Below are 27,273 nucleotides of genomic sequence, written 5' to 3'. Positions count from 1 at the left end.
CATCCCAGAGGCAGGTGCCCTGGTGCTTTCTTGGGCAGTGTCGTTCCCGGAGCTCTGTTCAGCCCTGGAGATTCTAGGAGGACAGCACCGTTTGCCGCGTGCCACTCTGCCAGCCCCCAGTGGACACTTGGCCAGTGCCAGCTCGTGCAGCGCTCATCCCAGCCTTTGCAGTCATTGCCGTGTCGTCTTCTTATGTTCATGGAGGAATAGACCGTGGCTCTGAGAAGTCGGAGTAACCCTGTGAAGCAGCACAGTAGGGATGCTAGGTGGCTTCTGGCCCCACACTGTGTTGCCGTCTCAGTCCCAGGCTGTCCTAAGTCCTTCTCCGAAGGTGCAGTGGGACCATCCTCCTTGAGTGCAGCACAAGCTTTATGGGCCTCCTTACGCAGCTTTCATTTTGATCCATAGATGCATTCATTCTGCAACACTCCCAGAGCTCTTACCAGATTGCAGCCATCCTTAGAGAGACAGAGGCAGATAAAACACAGGCACCGCCCTCCAGGAGGAGACAGTCTGATCGTGAGCCAACAGCCAATAGTGAGCTGAGGCAGGGCAGGGCAGGTAGGGCTTGGTCAAGAAAGACTTCCCAGAGGAGGTGGCGATGGAGATGTCCTGAGAAGCCTACAAAAGACAGAAGGGCCTTCCAGCTCCAGGACGTGGCTGGAGCTGGGCCTCTGGGGCTGCGATGTCCCCGGCGGTAGCTGCCAGTGCTCACTTGGGGAGAGGTGAGGCTCGGGGTGCAGTCAGGGCCAGCTGCCCTTTGTCACTGGAGTATTTGAATAAGAGAGCAGGACCCAATAGCTCTGTGGTTTGGGGAGAATCCTCTGGAGCAGTGCCAAGGGGTCTGGACTGGGCGTGATGAGGGAGAATCAGCTATGAGCTTCTGGCCATTGTCAGGCAGCCATGCAGTGCAGTGAACAGCGGAGCTGGAAAGAGAAGGCATCCATGAGGGACATTTGGGGGCAAGGGGACAGCAGCGCTGAGGCTCTGGGAAGATTTTGGGTAACATCTGATTCCCTTGCCTGAATATCTACCGACTGCCCCTCTCTCTCTTTTGAGAAACTATTTTATTTGGCTTTTGACCCTGCGTTTGCACCTTGTGCCCTCTCTGGAGTGCTGAGGTCACTGTCAGCAGGCCACGAGGTAGAGAGGAGGGAGTGCGGACTGCAGATGACTCGCACTGTCAGTGAGTTGATCTGATGTCCTTTCCTTCCCAGAAACACATGTCACATGATGGGCCCTCTGAGTCTCAGATTATGCATTTATAAAACAAGGAGAATAAGTCTCTAGCTGAGTTGACAGAGGATTAAATTTGTACTTTCTGTACAAAGGCTTTCTAGATTTTTAATTTTAGGAATTCATCTCCTAACAGCGTGAGTCAGGGCAAGTTCTTAAAGAGAGCACTTCAAACTAGAAGAGAGAAGCTCTGAGCCACAGGCCTGGAAGCAGAGTTCTGGAGTCAGTGGAAGTGATCTTCTGAAGACCTTGGTACATGAAGGCCCTCAAATCTTGGGCCTTGTCTGGAAGGAATTTCCAACCCAACAGAGTAACGTTAGAGCCTGTGCTAAGCCATGAGGTGCCTCCCATCCACCTATCCATTAGAATGCTCTGTGCAGGGCCAACTACTCCGAAGGCCAGTGGCAGGCCCAGAGCAGTCAGACAGCTAAAGTGGTCAAATGGAAAGAAGCCTTCCACCAGACATGAATATTTAAAAACTAGAAATGGCCCTGGGTGCTAGGGATAGTCAAGAACTCTTAGTAATGCAAGAAGAATTGAAACTATTTATTTCTCACGTACCTGAGTTTTCTAACTTTGGGCTATTTCTGTCAACCTGGAGCAGGTAATTCAGGGACAAAAGAAAAAAGTAATACTGATCCACCTGAGAAATGGGTTTTTAGAAATATCTGCTCCCACAGACTAGAGAACTCCTACCCTTCCTTGACTTCAGCCATAATCTTGTTTCTGGCCTCTGAACTGATGGCTCCTAAATCTCTTAAGAGCCCCAGCCGTACTTGTACCCAAGTGTATCTGTGTATGCACCAGACACCTCACTCCAACACACCACGAAGGGGGGTCATCAAGCTTCTTCAACATCTGCCCCTAAGAGTGCAGGCAGTCTACCACCTCACCAGAGAAAACAGAGGGGCCTTTAGCTAACACTGAAGAAGTGGCAAAGTGTGTCCGCCTGACATGTCCACCATCCTGTTATAATAGGTTTTGCAGTTTCACCAAATCCCAATAATTACATCTTTCAGAAAGAAAAGAACCTCTAGGCTGCAGATATGTTGATGGTTAGTTTTGGGCATAAATGCTAGAAAAATGAAGAATAGATTTGGTCATTGCCCTCACTTGACTTAGGAATGGTCTGGTAAAATCTCAGGTATTTAAAAATTGTATTAATTTGTTTGCTTGTTTATTTATTTATTTGATAGAGTGCATGGTCCTGCATCTACTGGTTCACTCCCCAAAGTGCCTGCAACAACTGGGATGAGGCCAAGCTGAAGCTGGGAGCCAGGAAGGCAATCCAGGTCTCCCACACTGGTGGAAGGAACTCAGTTGAGTCATCAGCCACTGCCTCCCAGGATCTGCCTTAGCAGGAGGCTGGAGTCAGGAGCTGGAGCTGGGAATTGAACCCAGGTACTCCTATGTAGGATGCAGGTGTCTTAACTGGCAGGCTAAATGCCTGCCCCAGTGGCATTTTAAATGACCTTTGGGAAGGTTTCTACAAATTAATGAGAACATCTTTCATTTTAGAATTTTCTTGGAAGAGATAATGTTTTTAGATTTTCAAGTACCTAGAATTGGGCAAATGAGGTGTTGCCTAGTAGGGGCTCTGCTGAGCGAGTAATGACCACATCAAAACCCGGCACCTGAGGTGTGCTCCAATTCTGCAGTTGCATGGTTTGGTGTCAAATGTATGTTTCAGAGAACTTGAATGTTGTTTTCTCTTGGTTAGGTAAACAAACTCCTTGATGTGTATCTACAACTCTCTGTTAGCAGTCCCTGGCTCAAAGCAGTAAGAACATGAAAGAGGCGTTGTACAGGCTGGCTGTTGAACCAGCCAGTCAGACTGTCCATTTTGATCAGAGACTCAGGGTCCCCTCCCAAACCCCTGTCCAAAGCTGTCCTGCCAGCCACTGTAGCTTATATATGTAGGGAGCAGCAACTATGTTTGCTTTCGCCTACAGTTTAGCCAATAGGCCTATTTGAATCTGTTTTCTCACTGCTTTATCCAGAGGCTCAATGCACCATGGTAAACCTCCCTTTAACAGAAAGCCAGTGTTTGGAGGGCATTTGGTTCTAACTTGCTTGTGTTTGAACATTTATATTTATAATAGTGTTGATCTCTAAGGGACTCAAATCACATTAAGAGCTTTCTCTTAGGCTGCCAAGGAAATTAGCATGTATCCACATGACTAGGAACTATGAGAAATTGGGTTGGGCCTACAGAAATTTAATAAAGTCTGACTTTTATTTCATTTATTTTTTTTCATGAGATTTTGTTTTAAAACTCATGCAATGAGGCCAGGCCATTAGCATTCCCTGTGCACACACATCCACCCAACTCCTGCCTGTCCATTTCCCCCTCCACCTTCCATCACCTTCAGTCTCTCACCCCCTCCTTCCCCTTTCCTGACCCTTCTCTGACCTCTCATGACTGTGTGTTGGGCCACGCGATCTGCCACAAGGCCATTCCTTCTTGTAGTGCCCCCTTCTATCTTCAAACGCATTTGTGTCCAACTAGAGGGAGAGAAGTGGTTGTACATTTTCTTGACTCCACCCTAGATTTTAGATCATTGCAGTAATGTACCGATGCCCAGTCAGTTTTTGCTGATGGATGTCAGTCAAGGTGCACTGATATTGGGGAGGAGGTAGAGGGACCATCGGCAAAAAATAGTTTAAGGGCATAACAGTCACTATCAGTGTGGCGTAGGGAAATTTGGGGGAAAATCTGAAAAAATTAATCTACCCAGTCGATGTGGCTAATGAATAAAAAAAGCTCAAGAAGGGGAAAAAATCTTTTTTGGCAATTGGAGAGATGAAAGAGAAGCAGGGAATGCCCCTGACTGCATTACAGAAGGGGAAACCAAGATGATTAAGAAGCAACTGGCTGAAGCTCCAATGAGAGTTCACCATAGTCAGGACGAAAAGAGACCCGTTTTCTGTCTCAGTGGAGACATGGCTTAGGCATCTTTGACAAGTGTTGTCTGTCCAGCTGAGAATTATGGCCGGACTCTCCCCGAGAAGGCTGGAGCTCCAGCACACTCCCCACCCCCAACCTGGAGAACTCTCTCTGAAGCCTCCAGTTTTATGTTGCAGCCCAACATTCCTCGAAATTTTACTGCCAGAAGCTCTCCAAAAAATGTGTTAGCTAAGCTTCAGCTTTTTTTAGGAATTCATATTTAAATCTACTTCTTTATCCCTTTGTGGAGACTGTTGGCGTATCAGACTAAAACAGCTCCCTGGGAGGCTGAACAGAAAGAGTCTAATTCTAGAATTTGTGGCAGGCTGGTGGGGCACAGAGACAGCGTAGCGATGATGGGTTCACGGGGTGGGGAGAATGTAACTGAGAGAAGACTGCTGAGAGCAGAACAGCATGCCAAGAGAATGAGAGAATGGCCCATGAAGAGAGAGAAAGCGAACGAGAGTAGATCTACCTAGACGTAACAGAAGTAAAACGCCAACCATGCTCAGTGAGCACGCCAGGGATGTGTCCTGCTTTTCTCTGGTTGCCACCGGGCCTCCAAGCGCAGCTCGGAGGTCAGAACAGAGAGCTGTCTGTGGAGGCCACTGCTGAAGGAGACACTACTGACCAGTGGGGAGAGAAAACCTAGCAATCTTTTACCAAATTTCCATTTTTCAGGCTGACCCAAAAGAAATGGGAGGAAACTTCTCCCCCCAAATCTGAAATCCTTAGGTCAGTGGAAGTCTCTCTGCAGACAGCCATGCTTGTATAGTGAAGCCTTGTGTGTAATTCATACAAATCCTAGATAAAGGGTAAGAAATCAGTATCATGGGTGACACAGCCTCTCGCAGCCATCCTCCACCAGGTCACTGTCATAACAGTGTTCTTTTTCAGGCTTGAAAGGAAAATTGGAGATTCTATCAAGAACAGCCTTTGTAAGGAAGGCTGAGTTACTGCATTATTATTTGGACTCTCACTGTAAATATATGAATGATTCCAATTTCTTTTATCATGGATTGAGGGTGGCAGACTTGCATCTCACTGGGCTAGAAACATGACATAGTCAGGAATAAGTCCAGGTCCTTTAAGGTCAGTCAACTCACCTTTGGTCATAGGTCATTCTCTTCTATGAATGAGCTTCATTTTTTTCTCATTATTTAAGCTTTATCAAAGACATAGATGTTATAAATAAGCAAGGCTATGGTGTACAAGTATTGTTGATACTTACGCTCAGGGCAAGTCCCTTTAGTTGGGAGGCCAGGCAACCAAGTGCAAAGGCAAGAGAGTTCATGTCAGAATTCTTTTTTTTATATAAGATGTATTTATTTGAAAGACAGAGAGAGAGAGAGATCTTCCATCTGCTGGTTCACTCCACAAATGGCCACAACAGCTGGAGCTGGGTCAATCAGGAGCCAGGAGCTTCTTCCAGATCTCCCACATGGGTGCAGAGGCCCAAGCACTTGGACCATTTTCTGCTGCCTCCCCAGGCACACTAGCAGGGAGCTGGATCAGAAGAGGAGCAGCCGGGACTTGAACTGGCACCCATATGGGATGGCACTGTAGGTGGTGGCTTTACCCACAATGCCACAGCACCGGCCCCATTGTCAGAATTCTGGGTCTGAGTCCTGGTGCCACTGTGGATTAACCATGAGGCCTTGGAGAGGCTACCTATTGTTCATCTGTGCAATGGGATGACCACAGTATTAACATCCCATGGGCTGTGCGGGTCATGTCAGTTGACAGGTAGCTCTGATAGGCAGCTCTCAAATAATAGGAGAGAGAAGGTTATTGTCTCCTCCTCAGCTCTTCTTATTTAACCAGTTATTCATCCTCTTATTTCCAGGCAGCAGGCCAGAGGCCAGAAGATCTGTTGCCGCCCTGTAATGTTGTGTTGTAGCATTGTGAGGCTTATCCTTCCCTAGCACCAAAGGGTCTTTCTGTCTTTAAAAATAAGGACAAGAGTCCGTGAGCCAGGAAGACTAAGAATTAAGCTAATTTTTAAAATCACAAATGTTTTCTTATATTCTCTTTCCATTTACATGGCACTGGCAATTTCTAAAATTAGATTTTTCCCTTGGGCCTTTCCTGCTAAAGAGACAGTGTTCCCTGTGCCTTGTGCATTCCTTGTGATTTTCTGTTATTATGACTTGTGTATCACTGACACTTTTTTCCTGGAATGTTAAAAGTGTACATTATCCAGCTAAAAGGGAAAAATACTGTTTTCATAAAAATGGAAAAAGAGGGTGAGAGAGAAAGTGGATGGTCCTCTCATTTGGTTCCAAACAAGGCGAAGTTGTCCTCCCTGGTTCTTCCTTCAAGCCAAGGCTAATGTAGATCCAAACCAGTTTTGAGTTATCCAGGAAAAAAAAAGCAATTCTGAAGCTTTAAAAGCAAATTTTCCACAGTCTGGATATCCCAGAAATGACTGATGGATCTCCTCTGCTATGTCGAGGCAGGGACAGGCACAAGGAAGTAGACATTTCGAGAAAAGACTTAAAGATGCAGTTTCATCTCAAGGGGGTGCTCTGGGGCAATGAAGAAGTATCTCCTGGAGAGGTCAAAGGGGAATAGCTCAGTCATCCTGAGTGACATGTGGGCCTGTGGCTAAGACATGGGGAAGAAGACCGTGGCAGTCTGGGTTGATGCATTAACATCACCAGATGTGACCACGCATGGGTATAATTTATGGCTGATAAGTAGGATGCAGAGAGAGAAGGCAGCCCTCAGTTTTTCATAAACTGAAAGAGAGTTACTGAGACACAGCCTTCATTCCATGTGAACTGGGGTCCTGAATGGCGATGCGCAGAATCATCAGCAGAAGTAGTTGGGACTTCGAAGCCCTGCCTGGATTCCGGCTGCCGGTGCCTGGCGGTTTTGCCATGTGTTTCTTTTGATGTCTCAACTATCAGGCACATTCCTGGTACCTCTAGCAGGGCAGGCCGTTTGCCCCAGTAGAACCACCCCTGGGGTTCAGGCCCCTGTTTGCACCAGTGTGATGGCGACTCTCACATTCAGCTGCAGGGCCTGTTTCTTGCAGCCTGCAGCTACTTAACCTTTCTTCCCCTCCCTGCTCCGGACGCACACACGCAGAACACAGTTCCCCGACCTGGAGTTTCCATCACCTACGAACTGCCCACGGCCTTTACGGGGCCTTGGGGTGTTCCCTTCCTGGGACAGGGAGGCCCATGAGATGAATTCCCGGACAGCAGGCAGGGGACCTGGAAAGGAGTCGCAGATGGTCATCCTGCACAGCTTGCCATTGTGGGGACGGCAGCATCACGGGGGCCATCAGGACAGAAAGTCATTGAAGGCTGAGGATCTGGGACTTCCCAGTGAGGGGCTGAACCAGGCGTGCGGCTTTGCGCCAGTGCCTGCCTTGCACTGGCCCAACACTGACACCTTGCAATCCTTGCATTCTCACCAAAAGGTACTATGGACATCACGATGGTGAAATTATAATTTTTTTAACTTTGACAATTACCCTTAATAAAAGTACCTTTTCCAAGTAATATATACTGTTAGTAAAATCTCTATTGGAATCTGTAATCCATCAGCCATGAACTTAAACCCAGAGGTGAAATACCGCCTAAAACCTTCCAGGTGTGTGTGTAGAATAACCCTAATATTTTTTCACAGTTTTTCTGGGTGTCTCAGTAGGTCGAGATTACCTCAGAAGACATTTAAATGATGTTTTGGGCTCAAACGGAAATGAAAAGCACATAAAATGGTTAGACTTTGGAATTCCAGGAATTTGGCAGAAGTGAAAACACACCAAGAGAACGTGAAACTGAGACGTTTTGTTATGCTCCTTCCTCCTTCACAGATCCCTCTCCACTTATCCCCAAACTGCAGTGCCGGAGCCCAGCTTGCAAGGGTTAAAGCAGGTTTGCAGGAGGAGCCTGTGGCTGGCTGCAGCCAGGATCAAAGCTGAGCTCCACTGATGGTGACATCAATGCCCTGTGTCACCTCTCACACTTCCTGGGGGCTCTGGCACAGCCCACTTTCTCCATCAGTGCCCAGGGCCAGGGTCCTTTCACCAGCAGGATGGCTGGAGGTGCCATGCAGCTGTAGCCAAGCTTCTGAGGTCTCACTCACTCCACTTACCCAACATTCATTCTGTTGCATCGTCTTCCAGAAAATTCAGAGCAGGCCTGTCCTAGAACAGGGCATGCCAGTGCAGATGAGAGAGAGAAATCAGAACTGCCACTGAACTTCAGCTGCTAAAATTCAAGACAAAGGGGGAACAGGAAAGCAAAGAGAAGACAAAGGCCCAGGAGAAAACAGGAGAGGGTGTGAGAGAGGCATCCTGAATGGTGCTAGTGGCACACTTGGCGTTCAGCAAACCCATGGAGCAGGCAGGCTCCAGGCCTCCTGTGTGCCACGGTGGAGCTGCGTGCACAGCTGCTGTCTGCGGGGAAGTGCGTGAGGGGACTCTGCAGTTCTGCTTCCGTTTGTTCACCTTTAACTGGGCGTCTTAGGGAGATTGCCCTGCGCGCGTTCTCTCTCCGCTGTGCTGCAAGCAGCTCTAAGACGGCGTTTGACTGGCTGGGTCCGACAGTCACCAGCGTGCCCCACCAACTTCCAGCCTTCCAGAAAGAAACCTAACATTAAAGGATTAACTACTCAGTGAACACAGATAGCTTCTTGTAAAATGCTCCCTGGGCAGGGTCCTAGGCATTTGAAGGTCTCTGGCTCTGTTAAACTATAAGACACGTGCCACGTTACGTTAGTAGGGAGAACAGTCGCTAACCTGAGCACCAGTGGATGATGTCCACGGAGGAAACCCTTCTAGTTGCTGGCTGGACCGCAGCAGAGGTCCAGATGGCTGGGTAGCCCAGCCAGGCCTCCATCACCCCTGTGTGTCTTGCGCATGCTATCGTGGCGTGGGCACAGCCCCTGCTCAATTGTGGACAAAACTGCTCCAGGCTCCACGGGAACCACCAGCTGATCCTGGGAAGGGATCGGGATCCAGTGGCCACTGTGGAGACTGCGGGCCACATATTTTACTATTCTAACTAGGCCTCACGTTGGATTTGTTTTTGTGACTCAAGGAAATTGTACTCTCCTTCGCATTCCAGAATTCCCCGCGAAGCAGCCCTGTAACGAGGAAGGCTTTTCCTGAATTATGCGGAAGGAACTTCTCCTTTGGGACTCGGGTCTTTATCACACAGCTTTTGCAAATGCTCTTGAGGTGGCGCGTGCAGCAGCCGCCAGCAGGGCCAAACCGCAGACGGGGGCATTCCAGAGTGTGCCGCACACGTTCCCGTGGGAGCCAGCTCTGCAGAGAGCCGGGGGTGAGGGCGGTCCTTGGGCCTTGTGGTTTCTCATGGTCACAGGGTCTTCTTTCTGTTAGTGCAGCCCTGTTCACTCCGACTGCCCCTGCCTGCAGACACAGCTGGCTGTGGGAGCTGCCATGGCGCAGCTCCAGACTCTCACCCTAACTCCACACCCTGAAACGGCAGCCCCAGTTTCCTTCGTTCACTCAACATTCTCATCGCTCTTGCTTTTTGCTGGTCTTCCCAGGGACTGGGTCTTGCATATCTTTTCTGCCTCCTACAGGAAAAGCACCAGCCTAAGATGTTGCACTGTGCTAGGTTCAAGTCTCAGCTTTGCCACTGTGAGCTGTGTGACTTTGGGCAAGGTGCGGGACTTCTCTGATGGGTGTCACTCCTGTCTCATGTTTATATAAGCCGCTTTACTGGGTTTGGCACACCAGTTAGATCTCTTCCACATCCCAGATTTAGAGCCTGGCTAGAAACAGACACTAAATAAATACTTGGATAAGTGGTATGGCTGTGGTTGCATTGCTTGACTTAGATATGTGCAAAGGGTAGAGCAAAGTGAGAGGAACCAGGCCACCCTCGTAAGTGAAGACCCATCCAAAGTCTGTACCAATTCTATTATGAAAAACCTGCTGCAGGGACTGACGCTGTAGCGTAGCAGGTAAAGCCGCCGCCTGCAGTGTTGGCATCCCATATAGGCACCAGTTCAAGTCCTGGTTGCTCCACTTCTGATCCAGCTCTCTGCTATGGCCTGGGAAAGCAGTAGAAGATGGCCCAAGTCTTTGGGCCCTTGTACCTGAGTAGGGGACCCAGAAGAAACTCGTGGCTCCTGGCTTTGGATTGGCTCAGCTCCAGCCATTGTAGCCATCTGGGGAGTGAACCAGTGGACAGAAGACCTTTCTCTCTGTCTCTCCCTCTCTCAGTATGTAACTCTGCCTTGTCAAATAATTAAATAAATCTTTAAAAAGAAAGAAAGAAAGAAAAATAAAAACATGCTGCCCACGGATCCAAGATTGGCTGCGGTTCCCGTGGGCCATAATAATTTTTGCCTGACCTAATGTGCCTCCTAAAGCCTTCCCCAACCAGACATGAGCATCTTCTCAAGGCTGTGCATCTCTGAGCGCCACATGGGAATAGCATTTATTGAGCCCTTGACTTTGGTATTGAGTATGACATCAGTCCTGCCTCGAGGAACTCACCTGTGCAGAGCTCTGGTCACCCAGCTTCGGTAAATGTTAGCTTCACTGAGTTCAGCTTAAAGGGACCCACTTCGAGAGTCCAGCAGTAGTCGTGCTACAAGACCATGCCCGCAGACGTGGGCACCGACCACTGCCTCACCTGCCATTTCCACTCCCACCGAGAAGTTCCAGCCCCGCCCTTTTGTCTGAGGAGTAGTCCATGTGTGAAGGCCTAGCAGCGCGGTTCAAATCTCACGTCAAATTCAGCAACCACTTGAGTGCCTTCTGCAGACAGCGGCCTGAGGCTGCACACTGCGAGCTGCAGATGCGCCCGACCCATGCTGAGTGCATGACGGGCAGTGGCGGCTGCTTTGGAAGTCGAGCTGCCAGGGGCATGGCTTTGTTTCTGTTAAGTGCCCACTGCTGACAGCAATGATGGGCCTTGTCCGGTGGGCACATGTAGTTTTCTGGCCTTGTTTGTGTCCACAGCAGGCTCACTTCACTGCAAGGTGTCCTTGTGTCAGGGCAGCCAGCTGTCAACCTTCCCCCTGGAGGTTGTGCTGATGGAAGATTTTTTCAGCCCCTTCTCTCATTGGAAACTCATCGTGATTGCTTGATTGCTGTCAGGATCTCTCTCGCTCTTGCCCTGGCTGTGTGTGTGTGTGTGTGTGTTTTCTCTGTGTGTTTGTATATATTGCCCCATCTCATTCAGGCAGCACATAACACACTGTCTGAGAGCCTTCACGGTGAGCATTGATTCAGAGAGGCCACGCCGGCACATCCTGTCCACATGTTAATGAGTCTGCACGCAGAGCCGCAGCCTGACCTGACGCAGCATTCGCATGCATCCCAACTCACAGCTCTTGCACTGACAGAGGCTTTGCATGCTCCTATAGTACAGAGGTCTGTGCGCTCCCCGGGCGCGGGAAGCCTGTCTGATGAGGAAGGAAGAGCTTGTCAGAGCGCCCGGCAGAGCGCCTTGAAATGCATCTGGTTTTGTTCATGTTGAGTCTTTCCAGGTGAACTGAACTAAATCATAAACTACAAAATGAAAGCAGATTTTTCTTAGCATGCGCACATGGAGCACACCCAGAGAGGTCACTGCCACCCTTGCCTCCGGAGCACTGAGGATGTAATTGTTCTTCCCTCACTGATGGGTGCAGAAGAGGCTTCTCCCGCAGGCTGCTCAGAGGGGCTTCGTGGTCGCCACAACCAGGCCAGAATGAATGACTCACTGGACTGCAGAACCAGGGAGCTAGGAATAGAGTAAGGATGTCTGTCTTGCAGTGTTTTGGGATAGGATAGTAGCCGACTGTGAGATTTTGGCAGAATTGGTAACTTATTTGCCCCAGACCTGAAACAGCAAAACCAGCACCATTGGGTGCCAAACTGGTCCTGGAGAGATGCTAGCTGGGTCTGTGGTAGGTCCCCATGCAAGAGCCCAGGAACCCATTCAGGAGGGGCTCCCAGAAAGAAGCCCAGGCCTGATCCTTCACATGTTAAGCAAGCGATAGCGGGAAGCCGCCGGTGCCCTGTGCTCTGCAGACGCTGCCTATGCAACTTGCTCTACTTCACTCTTTCTACCCTGGCACATCCCCCTCCAGGTCCGAGGCCACTTTCAGCAAGTTCCTATTAGGAAATGCAGGTTCTTTGTACTCCCCACAACCACCAACCTCAGTCAACACTTGCTGATTTAAACAAGTGAGAATCAAACATTCAGCCCTCATCCCTGGCCTTGCGTGTTTAAGCAGTGCCCCCAGCAGTGGTGTTCTGACAGCCGTCAGGCCAAGCTGCAGAGCTTAGCGAGCCTCTGCTCTCAGTTCCCATTCTGGCATAGTTTCATGAATTAACTCTTGCAGCAGCAGGCATGGAGATGGGAAGCCTTGGCAGGCCATCCCGTCTCAGGCCACAGGGTAAGCACTGGGGCACCACATGCCTGGCCACAACAGAGACACACAGGTAGAGGATGTGCACCTGCCGCTGAGCCCTGTGGAACACACAGTGTCTATGCTGATGCTCACATATGCTGGACTGGTGTGCACACTGGCAAGGAAGCAGGGAGGGTGCCTACACTTGTACCTCCAGCTCCCAAGAAAGTCAGTGCATCTATTCCAAGGGCCAGCCTGCCCATGGCATCCCCAGCCCACATCGGGCCCTAGAGTCCTGTTTGCTCTGAGGATAGCAGAGCCTCACAGCCACTCCTACTCGGAGGCATACTCACATCACCAGTTCTAACTAAAATTGGCAAGAGAGGCACAGGGCTCTGAGGAAATACGGGCGGTAGAGGATAAGCGTCTTAGGTCATGCTCACAGAGCAAAGAGAGTGGGAACACTGAGGGTCACGAGTGGCCACCACGGCTTGGCTGCTGTGCTGGGGAGAGCAGGGACTCACTAGAAGGCCCAGAGGATGAGCCTCACTTCAGGAAGTTCTGGGTCAGGTGTGGATTTGGCGGAGAAGAGAGCTGTAGATCCCTTTGGGCAGATCCCAGAGACCCAGTATTTGCAGGAGCTGCTATGGCACAGTTTCTGACATGCATCAGTGTATCCCAGATCACATCCTAAAGGATGCATGAGGAAGGGTGGAGAATCAGATCACCAACCAGGTGAGCCCAGGTGGCGACGTAGAGCCAGGCCCCTGGAGGTCAATCGTGCAGTTTTCAGATGAGGACCACCTAAGACTGATGCACACATGAGCCTGCCTGCATTGGTGCTCAGCCATCCTAACTTCTCGGTCAGAGCAGGCTTCACCAAACCACGCACCTCCTACTTTTTTTTTTTTTTTTTTTTTTTTTTGGAGGATGACAATGTTGCAAAGGTTCTAATCAAAGGAGTCCTATTCCCCCATACATAAGGGTTATAGAACAGCTAGTGCTGCCATCGAATTCCATGCGGTCTAAAAATAGTTCAGTCCCTCTGTTCATGCAGTTTAAAGAATAGAGTTTAAATTCCATTTAAAGCAATTAATTCATGGATTTTCTAAGCGTATTTACAAGGTTATGTAACCATCACCATTATCTAGTTCCAGAACCTCCCATCACTCCAAAAAGAAGTGCCCACATAGCCGGCGCCGTGGCTTAACAGGCTAATCCTCCGCCTTGCGGCGCCGGCACACTGGGTTCTAGTCCCGGTTGGGGCGCTGGATTCTATTCCGGTTGCTCCTCTTCCAGTCCAGCTCTCTGCTATGGCCCAGGAAGGCAGTGGAGGATGGCCCAGGTCCTTGGGCCCTACACCCGCATGGGAGACCAGGAGAAGCACCTGGCTCCTGGCTTCAGATCAGCGCGATGCGCCGGCCGCAGTGGCCATTGGAGGGTGAACCAACGGCAAAAAGGAAGACCTTTCTCTCTGTGTCTCTCTCTCACTATCCACTCTGCCTGTCAAAAAAAAAAAAAAAAAAAAAAAAAAAGAAGAAGAAGAAGTGCCCAGCAGTCACTCCCTTTTCCTCCCTCTCCCCAGGCCTTGGCAACCACTAGCCTAGTTCCTATCTCTATAGAATTGCCTGTTTGGGACATTTCATATCAGTGGAATCAGATAGTATCTGAGGTCTTGTATCAGTCTTCTCTCAGTGAGTTTTAAGAGTTCATCTGCTGGAGTGTGTGTTAGTGTTCATTCCTTTTCAGTGTTCATTCCTTGTTATGGGTGCATAACATTCCATTATATGAATATATTACACCTTACCCATCAGTTAACAGAATTTGGGTTTGTTCCACTTTTTGGTTATCATGAATCATGTTGATGTGAATATTCTTATACAAGTTTTTGTGTGAACAAATTTTGTAGTTGCTTTGGGTATATATTTAGGTGTTGGATTGTTGGGTCATGTGGCAACTCTGTTCAACTTTATGAGGGACCACTGAACTGCTTTCCACAATGGCTCCACCATTTTACATCCCTACCACCAATATGTGAGATCCTAATGTGTCCATTCTTTTAAATTACAGCCATCCTAGGAGGTGTGAAGTGATTATCTCATTAGGGTTTCAATTTGCATTTCCCTAACGCCATCAAGCATCTTTTCATGTACTCATCAGCTGTCTGCATATCTTTGGTGAAGTGCAAGTTCTTTGCCCATTTTTAGATTGGACTAGTTATCTTTTTGTTGATTTATCATTGATTATTTTTGCTACACCTATTTCCATACTCAACACAACATCATAAAGCGATGGTCCCCACCAAACAGTGAAACAACCTAAGCCCCAAACAAGAAAAGACTGAGCACAGGATCCCCAGAGGCCAAGCCGGAAGACAGTAAAGGAATGAGGAAGGTAAGAAAGAAATGAGGAAACTTTGTTCTAAAGCCAAAACACTGGAAGGCAGGAGGCTGGGGCCGCTGTGGGGGTGAGATCTGAGAGAAGTACCTTCTGCAGGATCCCTGAAGGGTGCTGAAAAACGTAGGCAACAGCTCAGTCCCTTCTCTCCTGGCCAGGGATAAAAGTGCCCATGCACACGTCGGGGAATGCTCTCATGCCCACAAAAGCTGCTGTGAATTATTGGGGAATTACCCAGCAATTAGTAAAGGGCAAGGCCTGTGTCCTATTTAGCTCTAAGATGCCTCGGCACCTTGCAAGGCTGTGCTTGGGACTGAATGAAGAAGCCAGCTGCAGATGAAAGTTCCACGTCTAGCATGGACATGGCCTTGTTACGGTGTATGGCACAAACCTGATGCATCAAATAGCACAAGCGCTAACATATTTGCAGCTCATTTTGCTGTAAATGCATTTCCTTGCCCATTTCCACCTAAGTCTTTTGAAGTACTGGACTGATCACACCTCTTTGCGGGAAGGAACGGCGTGCACAGGTGGCCGGGCGGCCTCTCCCAGTGCTATTTGCATAGCTGGTACAGTAGGGGAATTTATCTCTGTGCTCCACCTCCTACCCAGTCCAAACAGTCGTGTGGAGTGAGGAATTCTCCGAGGTCCTGCCCAGGGAATGGCTTGCTCGGGGCTGAGCTCTGGGCCAGCAGGTGGACATGGCCAGGCATCCTCTGACCTTGTCCAGTGGCTGCAGGTTCCCCGGAGCAAAGCAACCTCACTGTACCCCACTCAAGAACGGAAACAGCCATTTGGGCTTCTCATTTCTCAGCCTCCCCACCTCTTGGGGGCCCTGCCTTATTTGCATCCTCAGTCAAATTTACATAGCCAAATACACCAAAACTTCCCTGGTCCAGCTCTGGTAGGCGGGCAAGGTCTGTTTGTGTTTTGTTTGGGTTTTTCATCTCCTGCCATTTCTCTGACAGGTTTCTGGTTACATACAAGTGGCCCTTAGATTAGGTTTCCTTGTCTGAGACCTGTGATTCAGTTAACCCTGCCTTCCTGGCCCAGAGTTGCTCCCTGGTCCTCTCCGGTTTGCTGAGGTGGCTTCGCTGGGCAGCCCTTGCCCGCCCTGGAGGAGGGCCCTCCGGCTGGCGCCCTCACTTCTCTCTGCAGACCCCAGCGGGGCAGCTGTGCGTCCTTCGGTTAGACGCTCCAGGGTTGTTTTTTCCCTTTCCTCTTCCCTCACACCCGGAATCAGTATTTTCGGGAGTAAAGGGAGGGTGAGGGAGGAAGAGTCGCAGAGGACAGAGGCGAGCGTGCAACTGCCGAAGCCGCCGCGTTCCGCAGACGGTGCCCCGCCGGCTCATTCAGCACAATGTGGCTGTGGAGGAAATCCTGCCCGGCCAATGATAAGGCGGGAAATGGAGTCACTTCCTCACCAGCTGCTAGCTGCAGGTAGAAAAAAGTCCTCACTTCCTCGCGTGTGCTCTGCTGGCCGCCACTCAGAGCAGCCCAGAGCTGCCCACTTCCCCTTTTGCTCTGAGCCAAGGCTGGCGTCAGGAGACTCACGGCTTCCTTGGCTTTGTGGAGAGGGCACGCCTGCGCCACGCGTGTGCCGCCCTTCCTCCTCCTTCTCCCCGTGGTTGCTCTCCTGTGACAGTCAGCAGTCGACGATGGCATGGGGATGACGAGTCTGTCATCCCCTAGTGGAGTCCAGGGTGAGGAGCCTTGGATGGTCATTGAGTTTGCGTGGGTGTCCAGAAAGCGCGCTTGACCTTGGGTCACCTCCTCTGTCCTGCGCAGTAGACCTCAATGCCCTGGGTGGCATCTGTCACTGTGTGTCTTCCTAACCAGCGTGGCACAGCAGGCATCTCCCTGCCAGAGGAGTGAGTGAGTGAGTGAGTTTGCAACCTGCTGCCCGGCTTCTTCCTGCCTTGGAGATCCACAATGCACTGGGGGTTGGGGTGCCATGGACACATAAAATACTTGACCCCCAGCAGGGTCCAGCTGCCAGCCATGGAGAACCAGTGCTGCTGAGAGCGCTGCCCTTATGAATGGGCTGCACACCAGACCCTGGCAGGAAGACAGCACAGGTTGCTTCAAAAGAAAAGAGCCCCGAGTCTTGTTTAAACTGGCTGTGTATTTGGCCTTTGAATGCTTCCCTTTAAAAAAAAAATCATCTGTTAGGATATGTTTAGAAAACCTGCTGGGTGGTAAAAGAAATCTGCTTATTTCAATTCCACAAACATTTGCTGAGTGCCTAATATGTGACAGATACATGCTCCAGGGATCTGAAGATAAATAAAACGTGGCCCGGCAACTCCAGGTGCTAATAGTTGAATGGGAAAGACAGACACGTAAACAGATGATGTTCATATAATACCATGCCCAGGGAACGGCCGAGGATTATTTAGCTCAACCTGGGGGCTTGGGGGAAAGTTGCCTGCAGAAAATGATTGCATTGAATTTATGAGAAGCAGAGTTAACTTAAAGCGACACACGCTGGGAAGTGGAATGAGGTTGGGGCCAGAGATCAGGAGCCTGGACAAAGAGAATTTGGATGTCTGCATGAGTGACAGATCTATTCTGACTGGATCACAGTGGCTGTAGTAGGAAGAGGAGATATAGAGAAGGCACAAGACTGCAGGTAGAGAGATCAGATCCTGTCCCCAGCTCGCTTCCTTAACTTCCAGCTACACAACAGAGTCTGCATCTCTTTCCTTGGGGGCTTCCACAGGTCTCCAAGCTGGAAATGCTGGGGAATTGACACCTGCCAAGGAGCAGCCTTTAACCAGTGAGTGCCAGGAACACATGTCCAAACACCCCAGCTCCCAAGTCCCTCAGTGGGACAACGAGATTCACGCTGTACACCAGCCTCCAGGTTTCCCCCGCAGGGTTAAGCTGCAGTTGCCAGCAATAGTAACTTCATCAATAGAAGAATTCACGCCTGCTGATCGCCCTTTTCCCTCCACTTCCCCACTCCCTGCTAGTTTCCTGGCATCATCTCCCCGATAAACTGCTTACACTCAAATCTTTGTCTTCGAGTCTGCTTCTGGAGGAACCCAATCCCAGATGGGATTTGCTGCTGAAGGGATGTGGGAGTGAGGAAGAGGAAGACATGCAGGAGATGCTGTGGGTGTGGTTTCCTTGGCAGCATGGACAAGGGAAGCCAGGAAGAGAGGCAGACTTGGTGGAGGGAGCCATGATCTCGGGGTTGAGGGAGGTTGGTGGCAACTCCCCAGGGGACCTTTTCGAAAGCATTGAAATAAGACTCGGGCAGTTATCGGAGCTCTCAATGTACATCTTTTCCATTTTTGGCAATCTGATCAGTTTGTTGTTTAATCTTATTTGAAGTTTAAATGGAAAGGAAACTTGTGGCGAGCAGGCTGCATCCAGGAATGTGTGTGTATTTGTGCGTTTCAGACAGACATGGGGAGCAGACAGTGGTCCCACCTGGGTCATAATACAGGAGGAACAAGGGCACTTCTGAGTTGAGGCATCCTGATTGCGGTTTGTTTCCATGCATGCTTTCTTGGCTCGCCTCCCACCCTGCGGCAAGGGTTTGGGGTTCCGGTGTGTGGCCGTACTGCCCCTTCAGTGGAACTCATTCTCAGATAGCCTGTGACCTCAGAAGTGGAAGTGCGTGGAGGAGCTGCTATGGGAAGAGCAGAGCCAACCCCGCCTGCCTCCTCTCTGATGGGAGATTTGTCGTGTCCGAGCCTCTGCATGTCTCGCCTGAACCTTTGCCAGCCCCAACTTGAGCAAGGGACACACGCCCTCATGAAGGTGCAGGCTGGGAGGTTGGCCGAGTCACGTGATGAAGACCCAGGGTTTCTTTTAATACATGAAATGAGCGTGTGTTTATTTTCAAACGGCTTTTAAACTTAAACAAATAATGACAGACTGTTCAAACAGACTTCGGAAATCGCCCTAATCAGGATGTTTGAGAAGCAAGAAGACTCCATGAAAGTAGGTTCAACCTCAGGGGGTGAAGTGAGTCGCTCCCTAGTCCTGCAATCTGATCAGTAATTCACGAAAAAACTGGGAGAAACATTATGTTGTCACTTCCCATCTCCACCTAGCACACAGAGCAGGTGCATTTCAGCACATGATTCCTATAGAAATCACCAAGCACCTTCAACACTAGAAACCGTCTCCTTAATGGGCTTGTGAGATGCCAAGCTGGCTGACCCTCCACAGGGAAAGGCAGGCACGGGGGGTGCTTCATGTTCAGTGCCACATCTATAATGGCTTTCAGTGACCTCTGGTAATCTTCACATCAGCCAATTTGAAGTAAACGAGGCCCGGGGTTGCTCAAGGAGCTGGGATTTCACCCCAGACTCGCCTCCAAGTGCAATCCCTTGCCCAAGAGTCAAGGGGTGTCTCTGTAGCTCATTTCACTTGCAGATGACTTTTTATTTATAATAGACATCAAAAATGCCTGTCGGATCCCTTCTAGGCGCTGCTGTCTCTGTGAGGGGCGTGCTGGGGCATTACTGGGAGGGGTATTGAGGAAGGCATTTCTTTTGCACCTGGTGCTGTGAACCAGGCAGACTGGGAGAAGGTCCCAGTCAAAACTGTGTCCCTGCTTCCTCTACTCTCCCAGGATGGCTCCATGTCCAGAAAGGTCAGAGGATCAGGGACCATTTCAGATTTTGCCATTCAGTCAGTGACTAAAGGGATTCAGGGCCCAACCTTGATCTTTTGAAGGTCAAGCCACAATGCAAACAGCCCAGGGTCAGTGGCCAGGAAAAATGGGGACATCCTTTGCCTGTCCTCAGAGAGAAGCATGGAGGAGGGACTGTAAGATGTTGGCAGCTGGGTCTGTGGAAGCCTGGGGTGCTGTCTGAAGAGACACAAGTGCCCCTGCTTCTGACTCCTTCCTGCCATGTGTGTCCCCAATGATGTACAGACAAGGTGTGTTTCTTGGCAGTCATGTTTGTGCCTCAGTTTTGCACTAGGAACACTAAACATACTTCATGTATGTCCACTGCGTTAACTAAGACTCAAATTTAGCTACATTTTAATAGATTTTTTTTTCTTTTTTGTAAAAAAGAAGAAAATCCCTGTACCCTCTCCTGGGCAAAGTGAAGCTGGTGTCTGAAGACTCAGAGCAGTTACTTCTTGGGTGACTGATTTGACCTGCTTTGCAGGGATGCTGGGTGGGCCCTTTGTCCTGCTGTCAGTGGTCTCTGCACCAGCCCGACTGGCGTTGGGGCCAGACGCTTGCTGTTGGAGTATGCCCTGTGTTGAGCAGCAGCTCTGTCCTCAACCCACTTGATGCTAGTAGCAGCCCCACTCCAAATCGTTAAGACCAAAATTGTTTCTAGACATTGTCCGATGTTGCCTGGGGGAGGGGGAGGAACAAGACCACCCTCAGAGTGATCCACTGCCTGAAACCCTTGTTGCCTTTTTTAACAGGTGCCATTGGGAGCAGGGCAACCCTGAGAATGAAGCTAGCTCAGTACAGCCCCTTGTGGTTGCAGGAAGCAACTGCAGTGACTATCCCTTCTAGGAATTTATTTGAAACACAACTGAGCAAGCAGACAAGAATTTATGTACATGGATATATTGTAATATTGTTATAACTGCAAAATTAAAGTATCTAAATGAGGAACTGGTCAAATAAAGTATGGCATATACAAGGGTACTTCAAAAAGTTCACAGAATATGGAATTAGCATATAAGCTTATTTTGGTGCAAAACAAGATTTATTTATGTGAAAGGCAAAGAGAGAGGGTGAGAAGGAGACAGAGAGAGAGAGATCTTCCATTCACTGGCTCACTCACCAAATGACTTTCACAGCCAGGTCTGGATCAGACCAAAGCCAAGAGCCAGGAATTCCATCTGCGCCTCTCAAGTGCTTGGGCTGTCTTCTGCTGCTCTCCTCAAATGCATTAGCAGGGAGCTGGATCAGAAGTGGAGCAGCAGGGACTCAAAGCAGCACTCTGACATGCATTGTTGGCACCAAAGGGGCGGTTTAACCTGTGAATATTTTAAAATATTTTAATAAGTGAATATTTCAATATTTCAAATAAGTGAATATTTTTTACAAGATTGTTGCGAAGAAGCAATGTAAACGAGCATCCTCTCCAGTGCCTGGCATGCCACAGGCCGTCAGCGAGGGAATGTGGAAGCCATTGTCCTCACTGCTGTTTTATTGTCTTATGAGTGGCCGTGGGAGTGAACACTGCAGGGCGGCCAGTGTTCTCCAGCTGCTCTGCTGTCTTCTTGTTTCTCCTCAGCACTCCGGGTCTCGTGCATCTGTGTTTAGTGTGTGTACCGTCTAGCCTGCTCCGTTAGACAAGAGCTTCGCAAGATGGGAACCTTTCTTCCGTCTCATGCCCTGCTGTTTCTCGGAGGCGCTAGCAGGTGGATGTGTTTGCAATTGCTGTTTCTTGAGGGAATGAAAGAAAGTGGTCCCTCAATAACTGCCTCCAAAGAGCGTTTTCCCTTTCCCTGCCAGGCTCCCAAGGGTGCCCAGGCACAGTGCCTCTCTCTGTGGGTCGGGTTCTGTGCTCTCTCTCCCCCCCCCTCTCTCTAATACCCATTCTTTGTCTCCTCACCCCCGCCCCCTGCAGGATGCCTTCGTGGAACTGTACGGCCCCAGCGTGCGGCCCCTGTCGGACTTCTCCTGGGTGTCTCTGAAGACTTTGCTCAGCCTGGCCCTGGTAGGAGCTTGCATCACCCTGGGTGCCTACCTGGGCCACAAGTGAAGACACCAGGCCTGCCCCCCACAGATATGCAAAAGGTTCACGAAAGCAGTAGACGTAATGTGCATCGTCAGTGCCGCACCGTGCAACGCAGCTGGCTCTGTGAAGCGAGAGCGAGCAAGCCCCACGCGTACACAAAACAGCTTTCAGGCAAAATGTCGAATCAGCTATTTACTGCCAAAGGGAAATACCATTTATTTTTTACACTTTGAAGAAAGAAAGATTTATTTATTTAAGACAGTCCCATCCAAACTCCTGTCTTTGGAAACCCTCCCACGAGTGGCCCGAGCACTCCTTGTGCAGCTGTCCCCGGTGCCCCACACCCGTGGGCGTAGATTTGCTGGCCGTGTCCTTGGCCGCACTGAGCGACCATCTGAAGAGCAAGAAAATGGACCCAGGGCTTGACCCCGGCAAGCCAGCTCTCGGACCTGTCTAGGCTGGGAGGAAGGTGTTTTTCCAACCTGCATTTACCTGCCCTGGGGCCTGGGACGTCAACTGGGAAGTCCTCATTTCCTTGGCCTCAAGAACACACACTTGGCCTGTGACCCACATGGTCCAGACCCAGTTGCAGGAAAGGAAAACAAGAACAAAAAAATACCTGGGAACTTCAGATGGACGTGGCCCCCGCTGCCCTTCCCACGCCCAAGGACGGCTGCGGGAACAAAATGCCCTTAAACCATAGGAAAGTATTTTTTTAAGCTACCGATTGTGCCGAGAAGCATTTCAGCAATGTATACCATATCATCCAGTACCTTAAGCCCGGATTGTGTATATCGTATATTTTAGATACGCAGTGCCCTCCGCCCAGTACTGGCTGTGTCTCAGTAGGAGACAGAATCCTCTGGAGTTCAAGGCAGGGGACGTTTCGGTGACTTCTTCAACACAGGAAGGCTGGCCCAGAGCGTCAGGCTGCCACAAGTGCCTGCATTCAGGAGACGGCATCTGTAGAACCTGCCTTGTGTCCAGCTCTGGGGCCTGGCCCTGGAACGGAGCCTGGGCACCTGCAGGCTCCTGGTGGGGATTTTCAACAGAGCGGTGCGGTCCTCGAGTGTTCGGAAGCTGACACAGCTCAGAATTCCACGGTCAAGAACGAGCAATAGTGGGACTTGGCCCTAGGCCTGATGTTCTCGGGCCCAGCAGGCAGGCCTGTTCTCTGGTAGAGCGTGGAACCTGGGGGCCACAGCTCCCCTAAAGACTTTGTCACCGTGGAGGGAAGGAAAGAGGCCGCACGTGTCTCCTGGCAGAGGGACATGATGGAGACGGAGAAGCCGCCACCGAAACGGGGTGCGAGGGGAGAAGGTGGCGGCCGTGGTGGCTGAGGCACAGGTGCATTGGCTGCTCGGCCTTGGGCCTGTCTGTGCAGTTTAAAGCAAGGTTTTCAATGACTTTGAGTAGGGTCACGAGCCCTAAAGGAAGTGTTGAAATGAGGTGTCATGGATTAATTGACCTGTGTCTGTGGAATTAACATGTAAAACATTATCTTGTCATTGGAGGTTGTTTTTATTTGAAAACCTGATAGAAGAAAAAAAATAGTTCCAGGTGTGGAATGTGCGGATTATCTGTACATCCTGGGACATTAAAAAGGAAGAAAAAAACCAGTGGTGGAAAACTGTGGAGAAGTAACGGAAAAAGTGAGGTCTCTGGCTAATAAACTAGCAAATACTTTCGCAAGTTTAGAATCAGCCTTGAGGCATTCATGGAATAACTTTGTGGCATTATTGCATTATATACCATTTATCTGTATTAACTTTGGAATGTACTATGTTCAATGTTTGATGCTGTGGTTGATATTTCGAAAGCTGCTTTTTGAAAAAATACATACATCTCAGCATTTTCTGAAATAATTGTATTTAGTTATGGCCTGCACACTATTTGTTAGCAAAAACAATCATTTTTCCTTTGGAGATTCCTGTCTCTTGTTCCTTCAGAAGCATTTCTGAAACGATGGGGTAAGCCCTGAGTCTCGGCTGCCTGAGAAAGCCTGGGTTTTGCTGGCCTCTGGGATTGCGTGCAGCTCCAGGACACAGAACTGCTGCGGGCTGTGGATGCACCCCCTGGTCCCTTTGCCCTCATGCCTTGCAGGGTTCCTTGGCCCTGGGCAAGTCACCATTTTGCTCACATAATTTAAGATTCCATGCAAGTGTGGTTAAACCCAGGAGATTCATTTGGTTGCAAACCCAGTGGGGAAATGACCCAAGGATGGACATCTGGCTCTGACGGCTGCCCCCTAGAGAGTTGCTTTAGGCGACCTGTTTTGACGCAGACCCCCCCAGGCCCTCCCCCCCAGGAGGTTTTTCTGCCGCTGCCCTTCGGGGCCTCCTGAGTGCCGTGGGGCTGCCATTTCACAGGGAGAGCAGGAAACCTGCGGTTTGGAGCCAGACCTCCCTGGCGGGCCTCAGGGAATGGGACGATCAGACCTTTGAATGATTCTAATTTTTAAGCAAAATATTATGTTATGAAAGGTTTACATTGTCAAAGTGATGAATATGGAATATCAAGTCCTGTGCTGCTATCCTGCCAAGATCACGTTCATGGAGTCAGTGTGCCGGACACGCCGAGGCGCGAGACCCTCCAAGCTGCTTCAGAAGTCGCCATGAAGAACATGGACAGTTTTCATAACAGACAGCCTGCTCTCATCTTTTGTTGTTTTTGTTATTGTTGTTCAAATTGGGATTTGCAGAGTATCTGAAAAAAAAATGTACATATAAACAGAATGGTCCAGGGGGCTACCCTCCAGGCTGGTTTGTCCTCAATACACCCGGCCACCTGGCGTGTACAGTCCCGTGGCTGTGCCCACTCCACGGGGAGTCGATGTTGCAGTTTTCCTTGTTGTTAAAAACATACTAGAAGCAATGAATGTGTATAAAAGCCTCAACTAGTCATTTTTTTTTTTCTCTTTCCTTTCTTCATTGGCTCAGTTAGTTGGCAACTGGGCAACAGAGAACCATCCTGAAGTGTTTCGTGTTGAGAAGGGATTCATACCCAAATCTTAACACACAGAGAGGAGTCCTCCTTCTGTTGGCCCGGGTCCCAGTTAAAGAGGACACCTGCACTTTGCAAATTGTGGTCAAGGGCTTTAAAAAAGAAACCAGGAGGCAAAGAGCATCCAAGAACCTCCCTGTTCCTCCCCAAGCCTCATCATCCCAGCACTCAAAGAAAGACCCGTAGAAAAGAGTTCATCCCAGTTTTTGCAGAGTTAAGATTTGGATTAAAGTCCCACTTAGAATTAAGGAAGCACTTTTCTGTAGTTCAAACGAAACCCCACCATCTCTGCCCCAGCTCACTGTGTCTGCGCATTCATGTGTGGCCTGCCATTTACATGTGACTTTTATTTCATTAAGAAATGCTTGTTACCTATCACCTGGAGACCTAGCCCAGGCCCAGTAGAGGGGAAAGCAGGAAGGGATGATATATCAGAAGGGTAAGTTGTAATAATCAGGACTAAATGTAAATCATTAGGGCAATCCCAACAAATGTGTAGTTTTCACATCCAGGATCTAGGGAATGAACAGAATTGCAGTAGTCTATATTTGTAAAGTTATAGTAAAACAAATAATTTATAAATGTGAACTTAAACTAATTCCAATTGTCCTTTGAAGGCAATGGCTGTTTTTATACTTTCTTATCACTTATAGTTAGTAACCTACACCTCCTCTATCAGAAAAAAAAACAGGAAAGACTTGAAACATAAGCTGTTCTAAGGAAATCAGGGCTTCAGTTGAAATCCTATTCTGATCTTCCTCCGTGGTGTCCTTTGCAGCCCAGACAAATGTGGTTACACACTTTTTAAGAAATACAATTCTACATTGTCAGGCTTATGAAGGTTCCAATCAGATCTTTATTGTTACTCAATTTGGATCTTTCAGGGATTTTGCTTTTTAATTTCTACAGGACAAAGGACATTTGTTGTGGGGTGGGAGGGGAGAAGAATTTTTAAATGAGTAAAATATTCCCAAGATTGGATCAAGGAATGGAGGTTTTCAGAGTAGCCAGATGTATGGGGTGTGAGGGATCTTTAGAAGGGTCCGTGTAATTCCTCCATAAAGGCCCTTATGCAACAGGTGAGAAACATTTTTTTAAGTCCTGTGGTGCTTTCAGATTTGGAGATACTGGCACAGCTCAGAGGCCGTCTCAGTGTGGCTGTGCAGTGGTATGAAGTTTAAAGCTGGATGTGTGTAATGGGAATGTTAGCACGAAGTTTGCAGTTGGAACTAACAGGATATTTAATGACAATGACAACTTTCTGTTGGTAGGAACATCTGTTTTTAAATATTTGTTATGCACGATACAGAAAACATTTAAATAAAATGAAGTTGAATAAAACAATGGAAAGCTAAATTGGGTCCCTTAGCCTTACCCAACGACTCATTCTGTTCTGTGCCTTTGGACAACCATGACCTGGGACAACCGTGAAATTGGGCACAAAGAAAACCAGATGGAATATGAATGGTACTGCAGCAGTTGCATCAAGACGATCCCAGGAAAATAACTTAAAACCAAATTCCTGTTGTTAACAACTTTTCTCTATGCACCAAGCTCAGAACCCTCTGTTAAACACTCACGGAAGATGGAATGTTAATAAATACAACCGTAGTGTTGACACCCCATAATGCCATGCACCTAAACATCTTGGAAAATCTGCTCTGGGGCCTCCAGCTAGCTCGTTTCATTAAGTTTTGCCCTCCAAGGTAGCATTTGAAGGAGTGATGGCTGATCAAATTTCCTTTGGGGAAGCTTCCTTCTGGTGGTTGTGTGTGTTATGTTATTTTTAAACCAATTTTTGCTTTTGTTTTTGAGTTACTGGGGTTATTTTCATTTTAAATAAAGTAACTGTACAATATGTATTTTTGTACTGAAAGCTTTTGTTGTCAAGATTTTCATACTTTTACCTTCCATGGCTGTTTCTAAGATTGATAATTCTTGGCAGTGGCTGATAGCCTGAAATACTGTATACACCAAAAATGTATGGTAAGCATACTTTACATAGTTAAGGTAAAGTAAGTCTCCAGTTGGCCACCATTAAATATAATGGCACTTTGTGTTGTTGGGAAAAGTCACATTGCAATTAACCTTTCCTTGTCTGTCCAGTTAATTTTGTGAAGAAAAATAAAGTACAGTGTGAGATATTGGTTGTGCCCTGGAGTTGTTTATAATGTGTTAACATGATTTTACCCTGCCATTCGTCGTCGTCATTAAACAGGACCTTGGAAAGTCTCCCTAACAAGCCACTAGAACCATCGTGAACCCCACTCTAATGAAGCCCTCAGGGACTAGAATAAGGGTTACCTTACAGGTGAAACCACCTTTGAGGGAGGCCCTTTTGTTCCCCAGCCCTCGGGGGTAGGTCCAAGATGGACCAATGCTGAGCTCTCCATGACAGGGTGGCTGTAGCTGTTGGGTGTGTTCTTCCATTGGGACTGCAGATCCCAGCTTCTGCAATCCTAGAGATGAAAGCTTGTTGCAAAATGAAGGAAGCAGCTGAAATTTATGTTTTGAAATTAACATCTTAAGAAAACCAAAGCAGTCACTTGCTTTGGATCATGCGAAGCCTAAGTTAAAAGGGATGCAAGTTTCCCTTTTATGTTTGGATCCTGATACACTAAGCTTCAACTTCCAAGTCTCTTCCCTTTGACTCAGTTCAAGGACACTGGTGGTAGCATTCTT

General features: G+C 48.8%; 1 protein-coding gene across 1 annotated transcript in view; it reads left to right on the top strand.

The window, feature by feature from the left end:
- Nucleotides 1-26,733, top strand: part of BCL2 (BCL2 apoptosis regulator) — a 170,533-nt gene extending 143,800 nt beyond the window's left edge. The window contains exon 3 of the mRNA XM_062201774.1: nucleotides 21,478-26,733. Within this exon, the coding sequence (XP_062057758.1) occupies nucleotides 21,478-21,612 (135 nt within the window). The 3' untranslated portion in view covers nucleotides 21,613-26,733. The remainder of the gene's footprint in view (nucleotides 1-21,477) is intronic.
- Nucleotides 26,734-27,273: the final 540 nt, after the last annotated feature.

The sequence above is a fragment of the Lepus europaeus genome, chromosome 9 (assembly GCF_033115175.1).
Source record: "Lepus europaeus isolate LE1 chromosome 9, mLepTim1.pri, whole genome shotgun sequence".
NCBI classification, from domain to species: Eukaryota; Metazoa; Chordata; class Mammalia; order Lagomorpha; family Leporidae; genus Lepus; species Lepus europaeus.
The sequence above is the reverse complement of the archived record's forward strand: the minus strand, read 5'-3'. Positions and strand labels throughout refer to the sequence as shown.